This window comes from Lycorma delicatula, chromosome 3 (assembly GCF_047948215.1).
Source record: "Lycorma delicatula isolate Av1 chromosome 3, ASM4794821v1, whole genome shotgun sequence".
Classification (NCBI taxonomy): Eukaryota; Metazoa; Arthropoda; class Insecta; order Hemiptera; family Fulgoridae; genus Lycorma; species Lycorma delicatula.
The window spans coordinates 45,480,372-45,500,303 of NC_134457.1; the positions used below are offsets into that span (position 1 = coordinate 45,480,372).

Here is a 19,932-nt window from a genome sequence, read left to right on the forward strand (position 1 = left end):
CAAATTGCAGTTGTTTGAGGTCGTCTATAATGCTGCTACTACTAGCGCCACTATTGGTTCTGCGTATGACTCCTCTCGTCTATTATTGTTAATTGTGAACTGTTATCTTTCAGTATCTTGTTTCGCATGTCTTTCAGTGCAGTTGTGTTTTTCTAAAACGCCTTCTTTGAAGGAAAGAGTTGCTGTAATGGAAACTTGTGTGCGTTCCGGATGATTTAAAAAAAAAAATATTCGAGGAAAAATTTCCATATGCCAGTTCCCAGCAAACAGTAGTCCATAAGATTTGGTCAAAAAATTGTTTTAAAAGGGGTCGGATTCAAACGAAGAACAAAATACGCGACTTCCTGTTAGAACTCCAGAGGTCGTAGCCGATATTTAGATAAGAAATTCTGACCGTAAGAAAATATCTATGTGTAAGAAATCACATCAAGGAAGTGAAAGATACACATTTTGCTATAAGATTCTTCATGATAGAAATTTGAAACTGCATCGCGTAAAAAAATATTCAACAACTTAAGAAAATACACAAACCAAAACGTTTTAATAATTGCGACCGGCTTGTCGAAAACATTGCCGATAGACTGATAGACCCCGTACTGTACTTTTTATCAGATGAGACACGGTTTCATTTTTCTATCGTGTTAATTTGCACAAAACCAGGTATTAGATGACTAAATCCTTACCGGATTTATAAGCATCCACTTTATGTTGAGAAAACCGGTTTATGGTGTGACGTTTCTGGTGATCGTATAGTAGGATCAATATTTTTTCACCAGACGGTCGATACAGAAGTATACTGTCGTACACTTTACGAAGAATTCTATGCTCAGTTAAAAGATCACTAACACGCAGTTATGCGGCTTTTATAGTAGAACGAACTGTCAGCAGAGGGCGGTGACCTCCGCCTTTACCAGGTTTGTTTATTTGTGATTTTTTTCCTTTGGGGCTATTTAAAAGACATAGCGCTTACTTCGAACGTACTTTGTAAAAAAATACGGTAAATATGTAAACTTTTGCTAATGTAAATATAGTACTTCAATTTAATTTACCTTTTTTTTAAATCTCATTCATAAAGTGCTACATGTCACAACTGTGTTTCGTCTATAGCGGCTCGCTTTTAAGTTGCTTACTCTAGTATTTGATGGCTATTAAAAAAAATCCATCTAGAAGCAGAGATATTAATAAGTAAAATAAGTAAGAGATATCTATAAGTAAAATTATGTGATCCGGGGTCCAGTCGTATAAATCCAATCTAAACTTCATTATTTTATTTTAATTTCAGTTAGTGGCAAAAGCAAAACAAAGCTTCATTTTAAAGAGCTGATTTTCTTTTAATCTCTGCTTTCTGTATTAACTATAAAGTACTCGAATAAATACTATTATGCATAAAATTGATTATCATCTTAGACCAAAATCACAACCGACATATTATCCGATTTTTTACGTTTCCTTTTTCCTGTAAGGAAATGAAGTCCTGCATTCATAGATTCGGTACAATCAGTTTGTGGTGTGGTTGCACCTGCTATTTAAATGAGCGTGCGCGCAGATGTACAATTAATGAGAGGCTAAATTAACTTTAACTGACCGTAGCTAACTGTATAAGCCTTCGTTCTTCATTTAATTTAAAAAGAAAATTAATTAATACCCAATATACATACTCGTAATTAATTAATTTAAAAAAGAAATAAAATAATTGCAAGGAAATAATTAATTTCATTTAAGGATGGTTGTAATTTATATCCGTTAAAAATTTAATATGTTACATCAGACTTATTAACTAAAACTTAATTTAAAACGAAACTAAATTTTATAAAATACATTTAAAAAACCACTGGAGGTCACTTAAATATTTTTTTTTTAATGGGAAGTGAATAAATCACATTAAATACAAGCAATAGAGTACTTCCTTTTGGTTACGGCATCGATGTATAAGCACGATCAATCTTATTGGGTTAAGACAAATGGTGGCAAAGTACTGGGGTCTTCAGGAAAAATAATTTAACGAATCTCTTCAGAAAAATATGATTATTTGGGCATATAACTTTATTACCCCAGTTTAATAAGGCTTACATCAGTTATTTATATATTTATTTACATCTTCAACTTCAACTTCAATAACAGCTGCCGACCGGATTGTAATGAATTTTTTAGCTTGTAAAAAAATGCCACGTCTGACCGGGATTCGAAACCAGAACCTTCGGATTAAAGGCACAGACGCTACTGGTCCATCAAGGTCGGCGAAGTAATAATACCGTAATACAATGAAGTTTATTAATACAAGAAATTAAAAACAAAATACGAGTTTGGAAATAAAAAAATAGCTGTATTGAAAAAAATTTTGTATTTAGTCGGCAAATATCGCTATTAAATAATATAAATGTTTTCAAAACAATTACGGAAAAGATAAAAATATTCAATAAAATATCTGGCTCCGAATTGACCTTCTAGGTTAAAAGAAGACATTAACCTTAAAAATGATTTTATAATGATTTCCTTGTAAAAAGGAAATCAGAATTTTTAGTAAAAACATTTGGGTCTCATTTGACACCCCTTGCTCTACGGGGTTTCATACAGCAATTTCATCACAACCTGAAGAAATAGATAAAATATAATTCTTAATAGATAATTCTTAAGTCGGACTCCATGAATCATGATTTAAGAAAAAAATTTCCCAAGTCGTGGACATTAATATTAGATACAATTGGATTTTCAGTTTTGAAGATTAAAGTTAAAAAAAATAATATTTTAAGGACGGGTCCCATTCAGTCCATCTGTTTTTTGAGGCTTAAAAGTTTATTGGAGTAATTATTACCTTGAATAACTTCGCTCGATTTGGTACAATATTAATTAATAAGGCTAAACAAAGATTATAATTTCTAAAAAGAAATGTGGGTACCATGATGACCTTTGCCCGATGAGGTCGAAAAATTAGGTTAAAGGCGGGATATAAATAAATATATATATTTTTTTATTTTTTGAAGGATATATATATACATATATACTTAGTCCAATATTTGTGTCAAATTTCAATTCTTTTGGTCAACGAGCTTTAAGAGTTTCTTTTGGTCAACTTAAACTGTTTAGAAATAATACTGAAAATCCGCAGCACTTAATTAAATCTCCATCGATCTATTTGATTTTAAATAACTTAGAATTTTAAAATAACTGATTTTAAAGTACTTTCATCGTACTAAATCTAAATTTTATACAATCACTATACAAAAGTAAAAAATTATATGCCAAAATCTACCCCTCTCCCTTTTTTAATTTTGCCGAAAGTTTAATGCTATCAATGTTCCAAAAATAAAATTTTTTGATCTGTGTTCGAAGAATTTATGTTGAGCCAGTCTGAAGATATTAATTAAAATACAGGCCAAAACATGATGCACATACATCTTCTGGAATTTTTTTTTTCGATTTTTGGACCAAGTGATCTTAAAAGGTCGACATTTTCCAAAATCTCGGTAACCAAAATTTTGGCCGAAACTTTCCTTTCATAGCTATTCTGCAGCAGCAATAGAGCTATAATAAGAGTATAAGCAATAGAGTAAAAATTTGTTGGAAAAAGGGGACGTTATAAAAATTATATGAAATAATTATATATTCCGTAATAAATAGTATAAAAAATCATTTCATTTTGGACAGGAGTTTGTAGCTAATGAATAATAAAAAAAGCATTTTTAAATTTATTTTTAGACATTATTAGCACCTAAAAATAAAACAGAGCTCGTTATGACTTGTGAATGATGAACAAACATTATACTATAGAGTAATTTGACACATAATAACTAGAGAGAAAAAGAATGAGAGAAAGAGAAAATAAGTAATAACGAACAGTAAAAATAAAATTAATTTGTTACGTAATTTCCCGTTTTTTACCGATATTTTTATATAATGCGCAATTTTCTTTATGATTGCATGAAAAGAATACTAACAATTTATTTATAAAAAAAAAATTCAGGAAATAATTTAGCTAACAATAATAACTTACGAAGATGATTCGTAAAAATACAAACTCCAAGGTCGTGGAAAATCAATATATTGAATACAAATACGAGTAAATTGTTTTCAAGAATCGTTTAAAAGGCACAAATTACTTTAAAGAGAAAGAAAAAATATTATAAATATTATTAACGACATTGAAAAGGATATATATATTGAAAAGGAAACAGCATCGGTTACGTCATACGTTTTCTTATTTATGATTTTATAAAATCATCACTATTTTTATTACCTAGAATAACCAGCATAATATTATTATTTATAATCACTAAATAAAACAGCTGCTAATATGCGGACATAATTTATTAAATTATTTAACCAACACGTTGGTTGCCGTATTTAGGTAGATTTCATAATGGTAGACTTATTGTTTAAGATTTCTTAATTAGGTAAATTTCCTGTTGTAATGGATACCATGATTCGACTTCCGGAAAATTACGACATATCTTCGCGTTTTGTATCCTCCAAATCTCAAAACCACTGTCAGTCCATAAATTTTTTAAATATATTTACATAAATATATTTCACTTTTTTGTGGACTGCCATAATTTTGCGCCAATCCCTTTCAAATTGATACATAAAATATAACGACCAAAAATCTCGGTCGAGCCCGATGGGCAAAATCTGATCATGAGGAAGGAAATGGGGGGGCTTACTTCGAAAAAAAACAAAATATCGCTATAACTTAAGTAAAATATCGAATTCGTTTAAAGTTCCTACTATTCTTTGGATAAGGGCCTAAAACTTATCTAACTAAAGTTTTTGGATATCACCAATCAATCATTGGCTCAGTGGGTGGGAAAGATGGGGTTTCGAAGGCAAAAAACATCATACTTCATTTGATAGGCACAATATCGAATCTGTTTAAATAAGTCTTTAGTCCTGTAAACATTACCTAAAAATTTGATGAAATTTTTGATATGACCAACCTTACGGCAAGGGATGATCAAAACCAAAATAAAATAGTAAAAACAAAATATCGCTATAACTTTCTTATTAAGTAAAATATCGAATTCGTTTAAGTTCCTACTATTCTTTGGATAAGGGCCAAGGGGTGGAAAAAATTGGGTTTCAAGGATAAAAAAAATCATAGTCTCCTTAATAGGCACAGGAATCATAAGGAAGTATTGATAAATTTAGCAATAGCTTGTATTCTAATGAGAAAACGTAGTGTCCGTAAAACATGGAAAGTAATGTTTGATACGAACTCGTACAATCCCGAGGTCGCCTACCCCTATTTTGCCCCGGTGAAATTTACCTCCGCCTTCCGGCATGCCGAAGGAATTATTTTTAAGGCATGTAATTTTTGTGTGATACATGCTCCCATTGTCCAGTATTCGCGTTTTCACTGGTGGGTTCCTGACAATCGTATCTTGTAAGCTTTTACCTTTTCTAACGTTACCTGTCAGTCATTGATACACTTATTTGTGTTACAAGTATCTAACTTGTTTAGGGTCCAACCGTACCAATTCTATACGTCCTTTACCGTCCTAAATGACGGCAAATTTTACCTATCATCTTTATCGTATTTGGGACTTTTTTTTCTATTTTCTTCCAGTACTCTGGGTCCTGTACATAAAAAAAAATCGTTACTTCTATTTCATGTAATCCCTTTGAAAAAAAATCTTACTTTTATAGAAAATTAATTTGAAATAAAGAATGAACGGGAATTTTACGTACAAAAATATACTTAAAAATTCAAGAAATAAAAAACAAAAAATACCATCAGCAAACTTTAAATAAGTAAAATACGCAACATTTTAACATTTTACAATATTAATCTGTATCATACTAACGAAACAAAATAATTTTATTAATTCAGGAAAAATAAAATCCTAGATTCTCAATATTATAATAAAAACGTTCATAGATTACGTTAACTAAAACAAAAGGAAATCAATTGTTAAGCATCAACTACTGTAACAGTATTTATTCATTTTTTTTTTTACGAAAACATACTTTGAAAATACTGGAATAGTAGTATTACTAAATGATACACTATTTTACACAATAAAACGAAAAAGTTGCAAAAATAAGTAATTTTTGAATTATTATTAAATTTGTAAAAAAATTACAATAATATGAAAAATGAATTATGAAATTGACAATGCATTTTGTACTATCAAATGCTTAATATTTAAAATACAGACCATCCAATTTTTTTAGCATTTAATATAAAGATAATAATTTGAAAAATTTTAAATATATAAAAATAAAATAAATATGCAATAAATTCTTAAAATATATTATAAGAAGTTATTGCAAGACATTTATTGTCAAATAAATTAAATTTTAATTTGCGTGATAGGATTCGAAACAAGAAATGCAATGTCCTGATTGTCTTCCAAGTTCTTTAAAATACTCATGTATGTATGTATAGATCCAAAAATTACGATCGCAGCTCTAAATAAAGTAATTCCTATTAATTCATAATCTATTCAATGTGTAATTATGATATGGTCAATTAAAGTATTTATTTACGTAACAGACATAAAAACCCCTGTACGGCACTATAAATTTTATATTCAAACGGTGCGGTCTTTGTGACCAGCTCAGGTTCGAATTTAATTTTTAAAATGATTCAAATGATATAAAAAAAATGATTGAGAGACGAAAAATACACCTGGTGCAGAGAAGGGAAACCGACTGGTGAACCTGATATGCCTCACGGTAAATGCTCGTACTCAAAATACGTAACAGATACTGCAGCCAGCGTTTTACATTTAAATACGGCCCCGTATCTCAAAAGGTTTACTCAAAAGAGCAGAATAAATAATTATTTGCTTGCATTTATACATAATTTGACGTTCTACTTAATTTTCCTGCTAACAGTCTGTCAAGGAGCGAAGTCTTAGATAACTCTTGATGGTCTTTTTAAAATTATTTTTTAAAATTTTATTTTCCTAATATGTACGTTGCAATCTGTTTAGTGTATAATAAGCAACTTGCCCTATGGGCCAATGTGATGATGATGATGATATCTACGACAGGTAAATGAGGTGTGGTCTTGTACAGATTCACGCCAAACAATCCCGAGATGTATGGTTTATTGAATTCCAACTACCAAAGTACACCGGCAGGCATTCACTAACTAGTACTCAAATCCGTAAAAAAAACAGATTTTACTATGATCAGAACCTCAGAATCTTTGAATTCGAGAGTAAGCTTATTTTGTTAACTAAATGTGTATGTATAATTTAATAGGCGTAAAGAAAGTAATGTGTTGTACACGTCAGATTTTTTATTATTTTATTAAAGTCAGTTTAATAGATACATTTTTAAATTTAAATTTATTAATATCATTTCTTTCGTCTTACAAAGAATAATTTCGGGTAAAAATTATAATTTATGTACTTAAAAGTTTTCTTGACAAAATGTGTTTACCAATATTAACTCTTACGTCACTTACTAATACAAATCTTATAAATGCAGTTTACGCAACAGAATTTATTAAATGTATAAATAAATAACGTAACGATGTGATTACAAATAACTAATTTTAATTTATAAAGAGCGGGGGTGTTAGGTATGGAGCAGTTTGCAAATGCAGAATGGTAATTGTTAGTAGGTCATAATTGCATGCTGGTTTTGCTTGCCTTTTGTATGTATACTGATGAAATTAAGCATTGTAATATATTCGTAACTGTACCCACGTATGTATGACTTTTACCTACATATTACACAAGTTTACACGAGCAGTAAAAATATGTAATATACGAGCATAAAAATTAAAAGAAAACATACATCATTTTAAAAGATAAAAATTATTTAGACTAAAACAAAATAAAATCCACGAATGACTCAACCAGTCGGTATTATTTATAAATATAATGAAATAGACTTAAGCAACAACGTTTTATTAACAGGTTTTTCGATCGCATAAAACACAATCGCTCACGAGTGCAAAAATACGAAAAAAAGGAATAAATCTTTTTTTCCAATGTTGTCATAGACGATTATTATCTCCTTAAAGTAGTATTATGTTACCTGAGCGGTGGCGTAGGCGAACTCGTTCCATTCATCAGAAGTAAGTGGGCGATCTGGCTTCTTAGGTGGACGTCGTCGTAAGTTAGGCGGTAACGAAGCGTTTTCTCTTTCCCAGCGCTGTAACAATAAAATATTATCTCACAGTAAAAAAAAAATGACAATTACGGAGATAAGACTTAATTGTTACATAAAACTGCTGCAAAGAGAAGTTTTTCTTTTAAGAAGTAAAAAGTAAGTAGACGAGAAAAATTAAAATCTTTTAATTGATATGAAAAAAAATTCTAATCCGTTAACTTTTTCTTGCAAATAAATAAACCTTTTATGCTGATCGGTACATAATAATACATTATGTAGAACATGTTTTTATAAGATAAATTATAAATATAAAAACAAATTATAAAATAAAAAATATATGTGATGAAAGCCCATTAATTATTTAAATATAACACATGACAAAATTTTAAGGTAAATTACATTAAATGTAAAAAAAATTACTATAAAATTAATAAAAACCTTTCTCGTAAACCGAAGTATTTTGATGAGTTATAAGAGAGTTTGGTTAAACAATTATAAAAAGAATGGATTCTTTTTAGCAAAGATTTCACCAAGTATTTAATTTCATAAATATAGGTCTACATGGTTAATACTTTATAGGCACCAGATAATACTTATAAGTATGAATCAGTCTGACATATAACAGCAGACCATTTGTTGTATCTTAAAGAGTCGTTCTGAATTTTGAGGAAGCCCCAAAAGGTGATAGTAAGCATAATAAATATTATATGATGAAAACAAACTTAGCATTTTTGACAAAAACTTTCTTCTTCTAATAATAATAGTAATAAATATTTTATTAATAATATCTTGTGTTAAAAGATTTAAACTGCTCCAATACTGAAATTCATGATGGCAGCCCGCATTATTAATAGAGATATGAAAAATATAAAAAACGAAATTATTTCGTAATAAATAAACCAATTTTAAGTGATAAAATGAAAGTAGATATATGACAATATATTTTATTAAAATATTATTCCTTAGATATTGTTAAAATTTATTCTTCCTTAAATTTAGACTTTTTGATAACGTTGCCGAATTAAAGACTACTTAAAGAGTGTAAAATTTGGTGCGAAAATTCAAAATTTAAACTAGAATTGAATACTATCTTAAGGTTGGTTTAAACTTTGAGTTTCTTATTTTTATGTTTTAATCCTGTTTTTGTTTTTCATTTTAAAAAAAAGTTTGTCGATTTGAAATAAAAAGCTGCTCGTTAAATAAAGCGGTGCATGAGAAACCTGTATCTTGAAAAAGTTTAAAAACGGAACCAGAAGGAATCAATAAACTCACAACTACCTAGCTGTAAGCAAAGTTCCTCTAGAATTCCTGAATGAGTTTTATTATTATTTTTGTTTAACCTAAATTTCTCAATAGAATTACTTCAATTTTCTCCTTGATACTAATAAAGACGAGGGATGGCTGAAATGCAATACAGCCCCTCATTATTCACTAATAAAAATAAATTTTAAATGAAACAAATACGTCATAAAAGAACATTTTACCTGCTACAAAAAAATAACCTTTATTTTCCACAGTCACCATTTACAGTTACATTTCTCCTAACTTTGAACCGGTTTTTTCATTTCGTCAATGAACAATGTTGGCAGTTCATTCCTAATCCAAGACCTCACACTGTGTTCTTTGGTGAAAAGAATACTCTATTAAGATTTCTCTTTAATTGTGTAAAGAAATGAAATTTGCGGTCGTTAATTCTGGTGAGTATAGATAGAAAATGAGTTAAAAGTTCAAATTTCAACTTCCTGAGAGCCTCGGCAGTTGTACGCGATGTGTGTGACCGAGCATTATCGTGTTGCAGAATTATCGGTTCCGTGGATTGTCAACAACGGGTGTTTAACAGTCTTTGTGTATCGCACAGAATTTACAGTCGATCCTATTTCCGGGTAGTCAGTCAAGTACACGTATTTGGAATCCCAGAACTGTGTCAGAAAATGTCTTTTGTAGCCTAGTTTCGTTTTCCGTTCATATATTGAAAAGGAAGTTTTCTATCTCGTCACGATAACGTTTCAGAAGCTGTTCACAGCATTCATTTTGTTAATTTTTTTTTTAACTTTGAATAGCATCCACCGCAAACAGATTTTACCATATTCCAGTTGTAAAATAATGTATCCTACTCGTTCTTTCGATAGGCCTATCTAGGTGGCAATGATTTGTTGATTCACCCACCTTCTTTTGGTGTTTCTTATCACTTACAGAAAGCAGATAAAGCGAATATTGAGGATGTACCTTGCAGTGGTTAACTGCTTCTCATGCACGAAGTTCTACTGCCCTCTAATTCCCTTCTAATGCACTCACAGTACTTCGATCAGAAATCATCATCATAAAAGGCTTTTAGATAACGATGAATCTCACTGTACGTTATTTTAGACGCGTTAACATAGCAGGCGTAGTTTACTCCATAACAATGGTGACAGTTAGAAAATGAAAGGGCATGGATGGAAGGGTTTTTGTTAGAAAATGAACAACTCTTGAATGTTGATAATAAGCTTATTAAACTACAAGATGGTAGCACCTGTTATATTGTGCTACATTTTGTTCTTTCGGGAGGTAGTTACGTTTTTTTATCCGTGCAACAGCATATTTACCTATTCCTGATATTATAATGTACCGATCAGAATAAAAAAATTATTTATAATTCGAATTTCTAATAAAAATTCAGGAGTACTCTTCGTACTCCTGATGAGGGGTTATATAAAATTTATGTAATATAAAATATATTCAAAGTTCATAATTATTCTGTTACATTATAAATTTTTCTGCAAACACAAATAAAATGTAATTTGTAATTAAAAAAGAATTATGACGGGGGCCTTTTGTATACACAGTGTAACCTACACGAAAACTTAAATGAATATTAAAATTACAATAAAACAATAGTTGCACGATGAGTTAACGACTCTCATCATCGTCACGGTTCTGGAATTACAATTTTCGCTCTAATTATCAAATTAAAAACATAGTACTTGGTTATTGTATACGATTTATACTACATTACAATAAAACAAAGAGTAATCGTATATAACTATATTAATATTTTAATGTTATGGTATTTGTTATGAATTAGCTTAACTGTGATAAAAGGGACAGAGTGAGAGAGAGAAAGAAGACAATAAAAACCGTGCACCGTATCCTGACAAAAAACTAAATGGATCACTATGTCACGAGGTATTTTGTTTTTCACTCGAACAAAATCAATTCACTTTTTTTTTGTTTTTTATCGACTTGATTTAAAGTAGTGGAACGAAAATAAAACAAAAACCGGCACAAAATAATAAAAATTTACGTAACTGTAATAAAATAAAACAGTTTTAATTATTTAGTTAATGTCTTTAATAATTACACTCTTTAATAATAAAACTAAAAACAACTTGACGAAGCGAACAGAAATCGTTCGGATAACTAGGCCACTTCTACAGTTAGCGTTTGTATTCTAAAAATTTGATTTTCTGACGATAAAATTCTAACGTCTGATTGAATTTGTACAACAGAATCTAGAATACGCTTTCATTTACTCTTAGAATAATTTTTTAAGGAAATAAATTAATTTCCACTAATTTTCTTTACATTTACGAGAAAATTAATTAAATTTGTATTTGTCTATTTACACCTTACCTAGATAAACTATTAGGTTTATCTACCAAGTACTTGGAATAAAATAGTCTTCAAAAGCTTTAACAGTTGTTTTGATGACCTCATAAATGTATAAAGATTAATGAATAGGGGATAACTTTCGTCGTATTGTATGTGTATAAATATATGTATATATTTAAATACACATATAAAACACAATGAATTTATATAATGGTAACAGAATCATTATTATAATTTATTAAAGAAATTTATCGATTATATTGACTAGAATAAAATAAATGGGTTGTTACAGGTCTCTGACCAGTACAACAATATAATAATATATGACAACCTACTAATGTATCTAATTAAATTATTGTAATTTATTGTTATTAATTAATTGTACTAATTGTAAATAGTTTTCAGGTAGATGCAACATTGTTGATCATGTGAATAGGAATCCTATTAATATATATTAAATATAGTATTTCTGTTGATCGTAAAGCGAAATTTCAGGATGTTTTATTAGATGGCAAAAATTATTTTGTGATAACAAAACTGATTTTATTTGAAACAAAATCGGACCGTACCGTTCCGCTTTGAAGCTTCTTATAAAATACTAAGCTTATTATGATAATTAAATGTTTATTATATTTAGATACATACCCTTCTGAAAGGGGTTTTGATATAAAAAATCAGATATCTTTTTTGAGATTTTATATGTTTTTTGAGGTAAAAGATATGAAAGTATGACTCGTATGTGAGTGTGTGTGTGTGTGTATATATATATATATATATATATATATATATATATATATATATATATATATATATATATATATATATCCGATATTTAGATAATTAAAAATGTTAACTGTCCTTATGATTTTTTATTCATCAATGTGCAACCTTTACTAAAAAAATGTTTTTGTGTAACACGAAACAATACTTCACCTTGTGAGAAAGGGCCTTATTATGCTTTAGTTGCTATCTATGATAAATCAGTGCCCTATTGGATGACTGACTGACTCATCAACACAAGCTCAAACCTCATCATTTTCTAGATAAGTGTGAATTTTGGAGGGTACATCGTTTTAATAACGTACCCACTAAGGCAGGTTTTAGGAAAACTCCGTTTAAATTGGAGGGGGGATGATAGTTCTTTAAACTTCTTTAAAAACAGATTTCACATATTCACTATTTAAAAAAAAATTAATTTGGGGGTGGCAAAGAGGGGGCAGATATTTTCATGAAAATTCTATATTTCAGAAACCGAAGATGTTGCAGTTGTGAGAATTAATATTTAAACCACTTTTTAACTTTTTAAACCACTTTGCTGGTTAAACTATTATAAATACAGTTCTGGGATCTATTTTTCTTTTCAATTTCTCAGATCAGATTTCATATAAAACCATAAATTTACCCCCTTAACTTGGGTTCCAAAAATTACAGGATGGCTTAATTTTACCGAAGGCGAAGAAAGCAGGGTGAAATTATGAAAGCCGCAAGATATTTTATTATAAAAGTTTTCAATTGTTATAATAGGTATCGAAAGGTTCTATGTTCTAATTCTGATCATGCTTTAAATTTTTTACACGCTAAAAAATGATGAATTTTTAAGTAGTTAGTTGTAACTGGATGGTAAGCCTGCGGTTGCCAAATTAAAAATAAAAAAGATTGTTATTAGTATCATTTTAGTTAAAATTTGATTTACTTCTGACTGCAACAGTATGCAATAAATAGCATGCATGGAATATACTAAAACAGTAATAGTGTTCCACTATAAATGTGTAGTAGTAGACGCGATAAAATCAGTGTTATATACAGTACTCTATTTCCATTACTAGAACTCTTTTTATTGATTTCTAAAACACGTTGACATTGAAACATCATGTTATGACAGAATAATCATTAATTAATTCTACTTTCATAGTTTTCCAGTTCATTACTTCGTGCACTATTTTATTTCTTCCTCTCTCTCTCTCTTTAAATATATATATATATTTATATATATATATATATATATATATATATATATTTATTTATTTATTTATAGCTTTATCTATTAACTTTCTTATTTAATTTCTTTTATTAGTCAATGCTTTACATTATAAACAAATAACCAAGCAAGACTGGTCTTGACTAACTAGAAATTTACTTTTTTTAGCTCAAAAAAAGAAAAGAAAAGAAATCAGTAGAAGTAATTGAATTAATTTATCTAATGCAACATTTAAATGTTCAATATTCCTTACCGTTATAATTAATTCGCTTATCATTCAAACAGGTTTAATAGAAACTAAAATGAAATTAATTAAACGAACAGTAGTTTTACCTTTTTGTTTATTGTAATTTTTAATTTATTCGATAATAAAAGTGAATTAAAATTTCAATGCCGGCATTTTTAAATGTTACGAGTTTTTATTTAATGATATCCATCGATACAAATTTAAATTTCAATATGATGTCTATAAAGACCAGTACCGGATGGATAGTAAGCGTTGAATTTTACACGTTTGAACCACATTTCCTTTTGTTTACTCGTGTATAGATGCTAGGGAAAAGAATTTGTGAAAACTTTGTAAAAGAAAAAAAATTGGGGCCAAAAACCAAACTATTTTATGTTTGGCGTAAAATTGTAAAATTTTTGTTAAATGGGTAATAAAACATTAACGCTTTAAACAAACTTTTAGAAAATCTGATTCTTAGTAAAATAGTTCGAATGAAGACTACAGAAATTAAATCACAGACGTGCGCGCGCGCTCTAAGAATTTCTAAGTTTATTAAAAATCAAACATATCAAAACGTAGCAGATTTTAGCTAGGTATTAAACAAAACAAAACGTCCGATATTACAGAACAATATTTTAGAAAAATAGACACTCAAAATTAAAAAATCAAAATGAAATAAAACACCACATCAATAAAATTAATTACAAATCTTTAGAACTAATTAACATTTAATTTTATCTAAATTTGATGTAATTTATTTCATAAGTTGGCAATACTAACAGCTGATTTTAACAATTAAGGTTTTTGTATTCATTTGAACATTCTGATCCCCAAAGGGGAAGATACCCCACTTTGTGACAATTCCGATCGCAAAACCACCCCCTCCGTTTGAAGCCCTGGTGGGCTTTACCACAGATCGTCTTATAGACCCTCTAAATATGATTACATATTCTGACTCCGTAGGGGAAGATACCCTTCCATGTGGTAGTTTCGGTCGCCACGCCACCCCCTCCGTATCTAGCCCTTATGGGCTTTACCGGACATCATCTTCAGAACCTCGGCAAAAGGCATCTCTCAGCCTTGTTCTTGCCTCAGTCAGGATGCCACATATCACAGTCATCAGTTCGGCCTCGTCTGGAGCAATAAACATTTAAATAAGTGAATGAAACAATGCGTATATGTCGTTATCTAACGATGCCGTATAAATTTTCCAATGAAGAATACACAAACATCATTTTTGTTTATGGGCTCTGGAATGGAAACGCACGAGCTGCACAGCGAGAATATAATCAAAGATTTACAATTAGGAGGATTCCAGGCTAGAAAACATTTGCTTTGCTTCGGTATTTCAGTGCTTACGTAGCACCAGTTGATTACATACCTACCATCTTCATATACAGCTGAACGATAAGAACAATATCCTGTCGGTGAAGAAGAAAAAGTTATTTAGCACATTGAATACGTACCCTGGATATCAGTTTCAGAAGAATTTACTACCGCAAGGATTAACAGAAAGTAAGGTATGGCGATAAGCAAAAAGATAAATCTCACTTTTTAATCTACAAAAGGTACAAAATTTACTTCCTAGAGATCTTCCTATACGTTTAATTGTTTATTACTGGATTCTGGACAATAGGTAAAGGCAATGAAGTCACATTTACTAGAAGTAGAATTTTTAATTAAAAAACAATTACATTTGAAATCACGAAAATTCACATGGCACCGTCGAAACACCGGATACAAACATATAGGTTCCAAGTAAACATTCGCTGATGTATTACGAGCAACAAAATACTGGGATAATTTATTTTCAATGATAATTATTCGGGTGGTTCATTCTTAAATGTTTTGCAGAATAATTTGCCAGATCTATCGGAAAGACGTACCTCTGATAAGAAAAAGGCAAACTTTTCAGCACGATGGGACAATATCACACTTTTCTCTAGCAGTTAGACAACATTTAAATGTGACTTTTTAAAACAAGTGGATTGGATCTATCAACTGGTTTCTAAAATCGCCTGACACCTCCGAGGTACTACATGAGAGGTCAATAACAAATAACATTTTGCAATAAAATTTGTAGAATTTAATTTTTAGAAAATCTATGTAATTAACGTAGATTGAAATTTTACGCTTAATAAAAATAAAACAGACTGAAACGCGGCAGAAAAATATTGTATTACTGTCAAAAGACGATGGAGACGCGTCATTTACCGACAGAAGTCAGTGTGCGTTTCAACAAACTAGTTATGAATCAGCGCTTCATTAATATGTTAAATAATATGCATATTCATATTTATTTATTTTTTCATAAACAAGTAAACTCATTAATAAATATAAAGAAATATTTAGAAACATTTTCTCAATTTCCTTAGGATAATACTTAGTATTAAACATTATCCGTGATTCCGGATGGTGAAAGACAAACAAAAAGATAATGAGCCTCCACTATGAAAGAGGAAAACCGGTTGTTGTTTTAAGAATTATATAGCCTATCTATTAATTAAAGGAAGGACATTGTGTAATTGGTACCTCTGGACCATAATACATTTCTTCTTAACAAGAGAGATGTTCAATTAATTGCTGTTTTAATAAAAAGAGACAAGTAACAGTTATTTTTCTTAAACAGGCGATTCGGTGTCTAATTCCAGAGGTCATTTAATGATTTAACAATTAATTACTTCATAACAAAAAGTAAATATATTTTCTACACAAAAATTATGCACATTCTTTCTTTATTTTAAGACAATAAAAATGAAGATGTACACTTTGTAAAGTGGTGTATCATAGACATATATATATATATGTATATATAATATGGCTATGTATATATCTATATATCTATATATATATAATAAATTACCGATTAATTAATATTGGCGGAGGGAAAATTACATACATTTCTTTCTTCGACTTCTTTCCGTTTCTGTTTAGCCTCCGGAACCACCGCAACGTTTTACCTTCAGATGATGAATGAGGATGATATGTATGAAGGTAAATGAAGTATAATCTTGTACAGTCTCAGATCGACCATTCTTGAGATTTAGATTAATTGAAACCCAACCCCACCAAAGAACACCGGTATCCACGAACTAGTATTCAAATCAGTATAAAAGTTCTGGTAAAGTGCCTTTACCAGAATTTGAACCTTAGAACTCTCGAATTCGAAATCAGCTGATTTGCAATGACGAGTAAACCTCTCTAGACCAACCCGGTGGGTCTTCTTAACTCGACTAGGGCTAGCTTATAGATTTTTTCTTTTTTTAGCTTCTAAGATCTATGTACGGAGCTGATAAAGTTAAGAACTGAAATTCTTTAGTATTATGATAAAGAAATAAATGTCTTTCGTGGCAGAATTTGAATTAAAAAGAGTTATAAAAAAATTTCAAAAGGGGTTTCAATAGGGTTGTAGAAGGGGTGTAAAGTTAAAAGCCTCCTTAAATCCGCTCACTATGCGTTCGTACATTCTCATTTAACATACATTAGGTGAGTAATTTAAAACCGAACCGAGCCGTTTCAAACTGCAGTTATTTGAGTGTCACTTAAACGCTTCTACTATCGCTAGTATTACTAGCGCCACTATTTTTCATGTATATTACTACTCTCATATATTGTAATTTGTTGTTATGAACTGTTCATACATCAGTGCAGGAAAGTTTCGTTCTTTGCAGTTTTATTTTTCTAAAATGCCTAAATCGATCTAGGAAAAAGCTGCTATATTTATCCGCATTTATGCCGCAAATTTATCTGTGTTTTGGGTCCTTACACGTAAAATTTTCAGAATTCCAGTATCCCAACAAAGAGCATCTTGAAACCGAGAGGAATACACCCACCATGTGACCGGTCAGACCGTCACGCCAGCTCCTCCGTATCTAGCCTTTAGGGTCTTTACCTGAGATCATCTTCAACAGCCTCAGTCTAGCCGCTGTCAAGATGCCACCAATGTGAATGCCACAAGCGACATTTACGTCGGTGTATTACGCCTAATTCGGAACCTGTAACAAGTCTTAGTAAGTCCCGAATAAGACCATCCGATTGAGCAGATCTAAACTACAATCTTACCCGGTGTTAGGTAAGCTCAAGACGCAAATCAGGCACCATACACTAATTCAAAAACTAATCAACTACATAAATCAATAAATACCAAACTAACAATAAATATGAAAAAGTAACAATAAATAACAAAGTATCAAAGTAATAATCAAAACTCAAAAATACAAAATAAAACTAAACCGAAATAAAACAAACCTATTAAAAGACTAATAAAACAGAACCTAAAATTCCAAACCTAATAAATAAAAAAATTGCAAACAATAACCAAAACACTAAACTCAAGAAAGACTTCTTTCCTAACCTGGCCAATCCTTGGCGTGATATTCAGCCTTGCCGCAGAACGAACAAAGTTACTTCTCTTTACAAATTTTTACCACAGGGCCTAGGCTCAGACACCGAAAACATCAACTAACGTTTAAGTAGTTCTTTATTTTAACGACAGGTAGTCGATGAACAATCTGCCATTTTCCAAAACCTTTGCACGCAGATGCTCTCGCACTCCACTACATAATGAACCACGTTACTATCTCTACGGCCATTCCGGAATACCACCTTGAACAAATAACAGTGTCTTCCACCGACTTATCTGTGTTCTGCACCCTGACATCGTATACGATCATCCTTGACCGCAAGAGTTTTCGTGGTGACAGTCGTGATCGGATATTTATTGACCGCCACATTACTTCTTATGCCTTTCTCCGTCTCACTGTCGTTAATTACGATTGTTACATCCTTCGGATTATCCCGCACGCTAACTATTCTCAAACCTTTCTTTCTTGCTTCCAAAATCTTTGTAACCTCACTCTTGAATGATGAGGAGGTGACGTCTTATTATTTAAATTTGAAACCGTATTATTTACAACTTAATAGAATGGAGAAACCGAAAGGTCTTATATTTTAATCGGCTTCTCAAAAAAAATTGTGGATGGACAGATAAACAAGTTTAATTTATTTAGAAATGTGAATTTGCAAAAAAATGACTGAAAATCCTCACTGGATTTATGAGCGGTCCACTTCACGATGAGAAAATATCTGAATGGTGTAATGTTTCTGGTAATCGTATAGTAGGGCCAATTTTTTACTGCCAATACAGAAGTGTAGTTTTACAGTTTTCGAAGAAATCTAGCTCCAGTTAACAGATCATGAAAAAAAGAACGGATTCCTCAAACAAGATGGAATAAACCGTCACAAATCGAAAGGGTCACTAGCACGCGTTCATGCGGCTTTTCCAGGAAGATGAATTACAGGAGGGTTGGCTGGGGGCGGTGGATTCCATGTTCCCAAGTTTGTCTAGTTGCTATTCTTTCATTCAGAGCTATTTGAAGAATAGAGTTTCTGAATCAAATCCCTCTGCGACGATAAATTAAAAGCAAATATTCAACAAGTACTCGACAGGATTGACAGCAATGTTTTGCGTAAGGCGACTCTCAATATGATGCTTCAGCACAAAAGTACAGGACGCTGACTCCGAAAAAAATTAAATTTAAGTTTTTATTTATCTCATAAAATGTAACATTTTCGGTTCATAAATTGAGTTTTTCTATAACGGTTCGGTTTTAAGTTGCTCATGGAGCAGTATTGCGCTAAATGCGAGGGTGGCAAGCTAACGGTTGTGCGTGTCCTACGGTGGCAAAATGGAGCGGTTAGCAACACAGAAGGACTGTGATGAGAAGCAACTAAAGACAAACTTTTAAAAACAATAAAATATTAAACTGTGTCAACCTGTTATGTACTAGAGTTTCGTACTGGACTAAGCAGGGAACGTTTAGAACGGAGCGAATTTATAGATATGGGACGAGGAGAAAGGCACATGATAATTGTAATGAACCTAATCACAATGCTATCTTTGACAACAAACCTACATTATGGGTCGTTAAGTACTTATGTAAGTTATGGCTTGGTTCATATAAAACGATAACTCCCTATTTAGAACAGTTTGAAAGTAAGTCTTCAATTCAGGAATTCGAAGTGTCAGTATAAGTCAGTTTTTCGAATAGGGATAACGCTTCTATCTCAA

General features: G+C 30.8%; 1 protein-coding gene across 2 annotated transcripts in view; it reads right to left on the reverse strand.

Annotated features, from left to right (window-relative positions):
* Positions 1 to 19,932, reverse strand: part of LOC142321552 (uncharacterized) — a 96,921-nt gene that overhangs the window by 42,538 nt on the left and 34,451 nt on the right. For both annotated transcript variants that reach the window (XM_075359723.1, XM_075359722.1), the window contains one exon: positions 7,990 to 8,106. In XM_075359723.1, the coding sequence (XP_075215838.1) occupies positions 7,990 to 8,106 (117 nt within the window). The remainder of the gene's footprint in view (positions 1 to 7,989; positions 8,107 to 19,932) is intronic.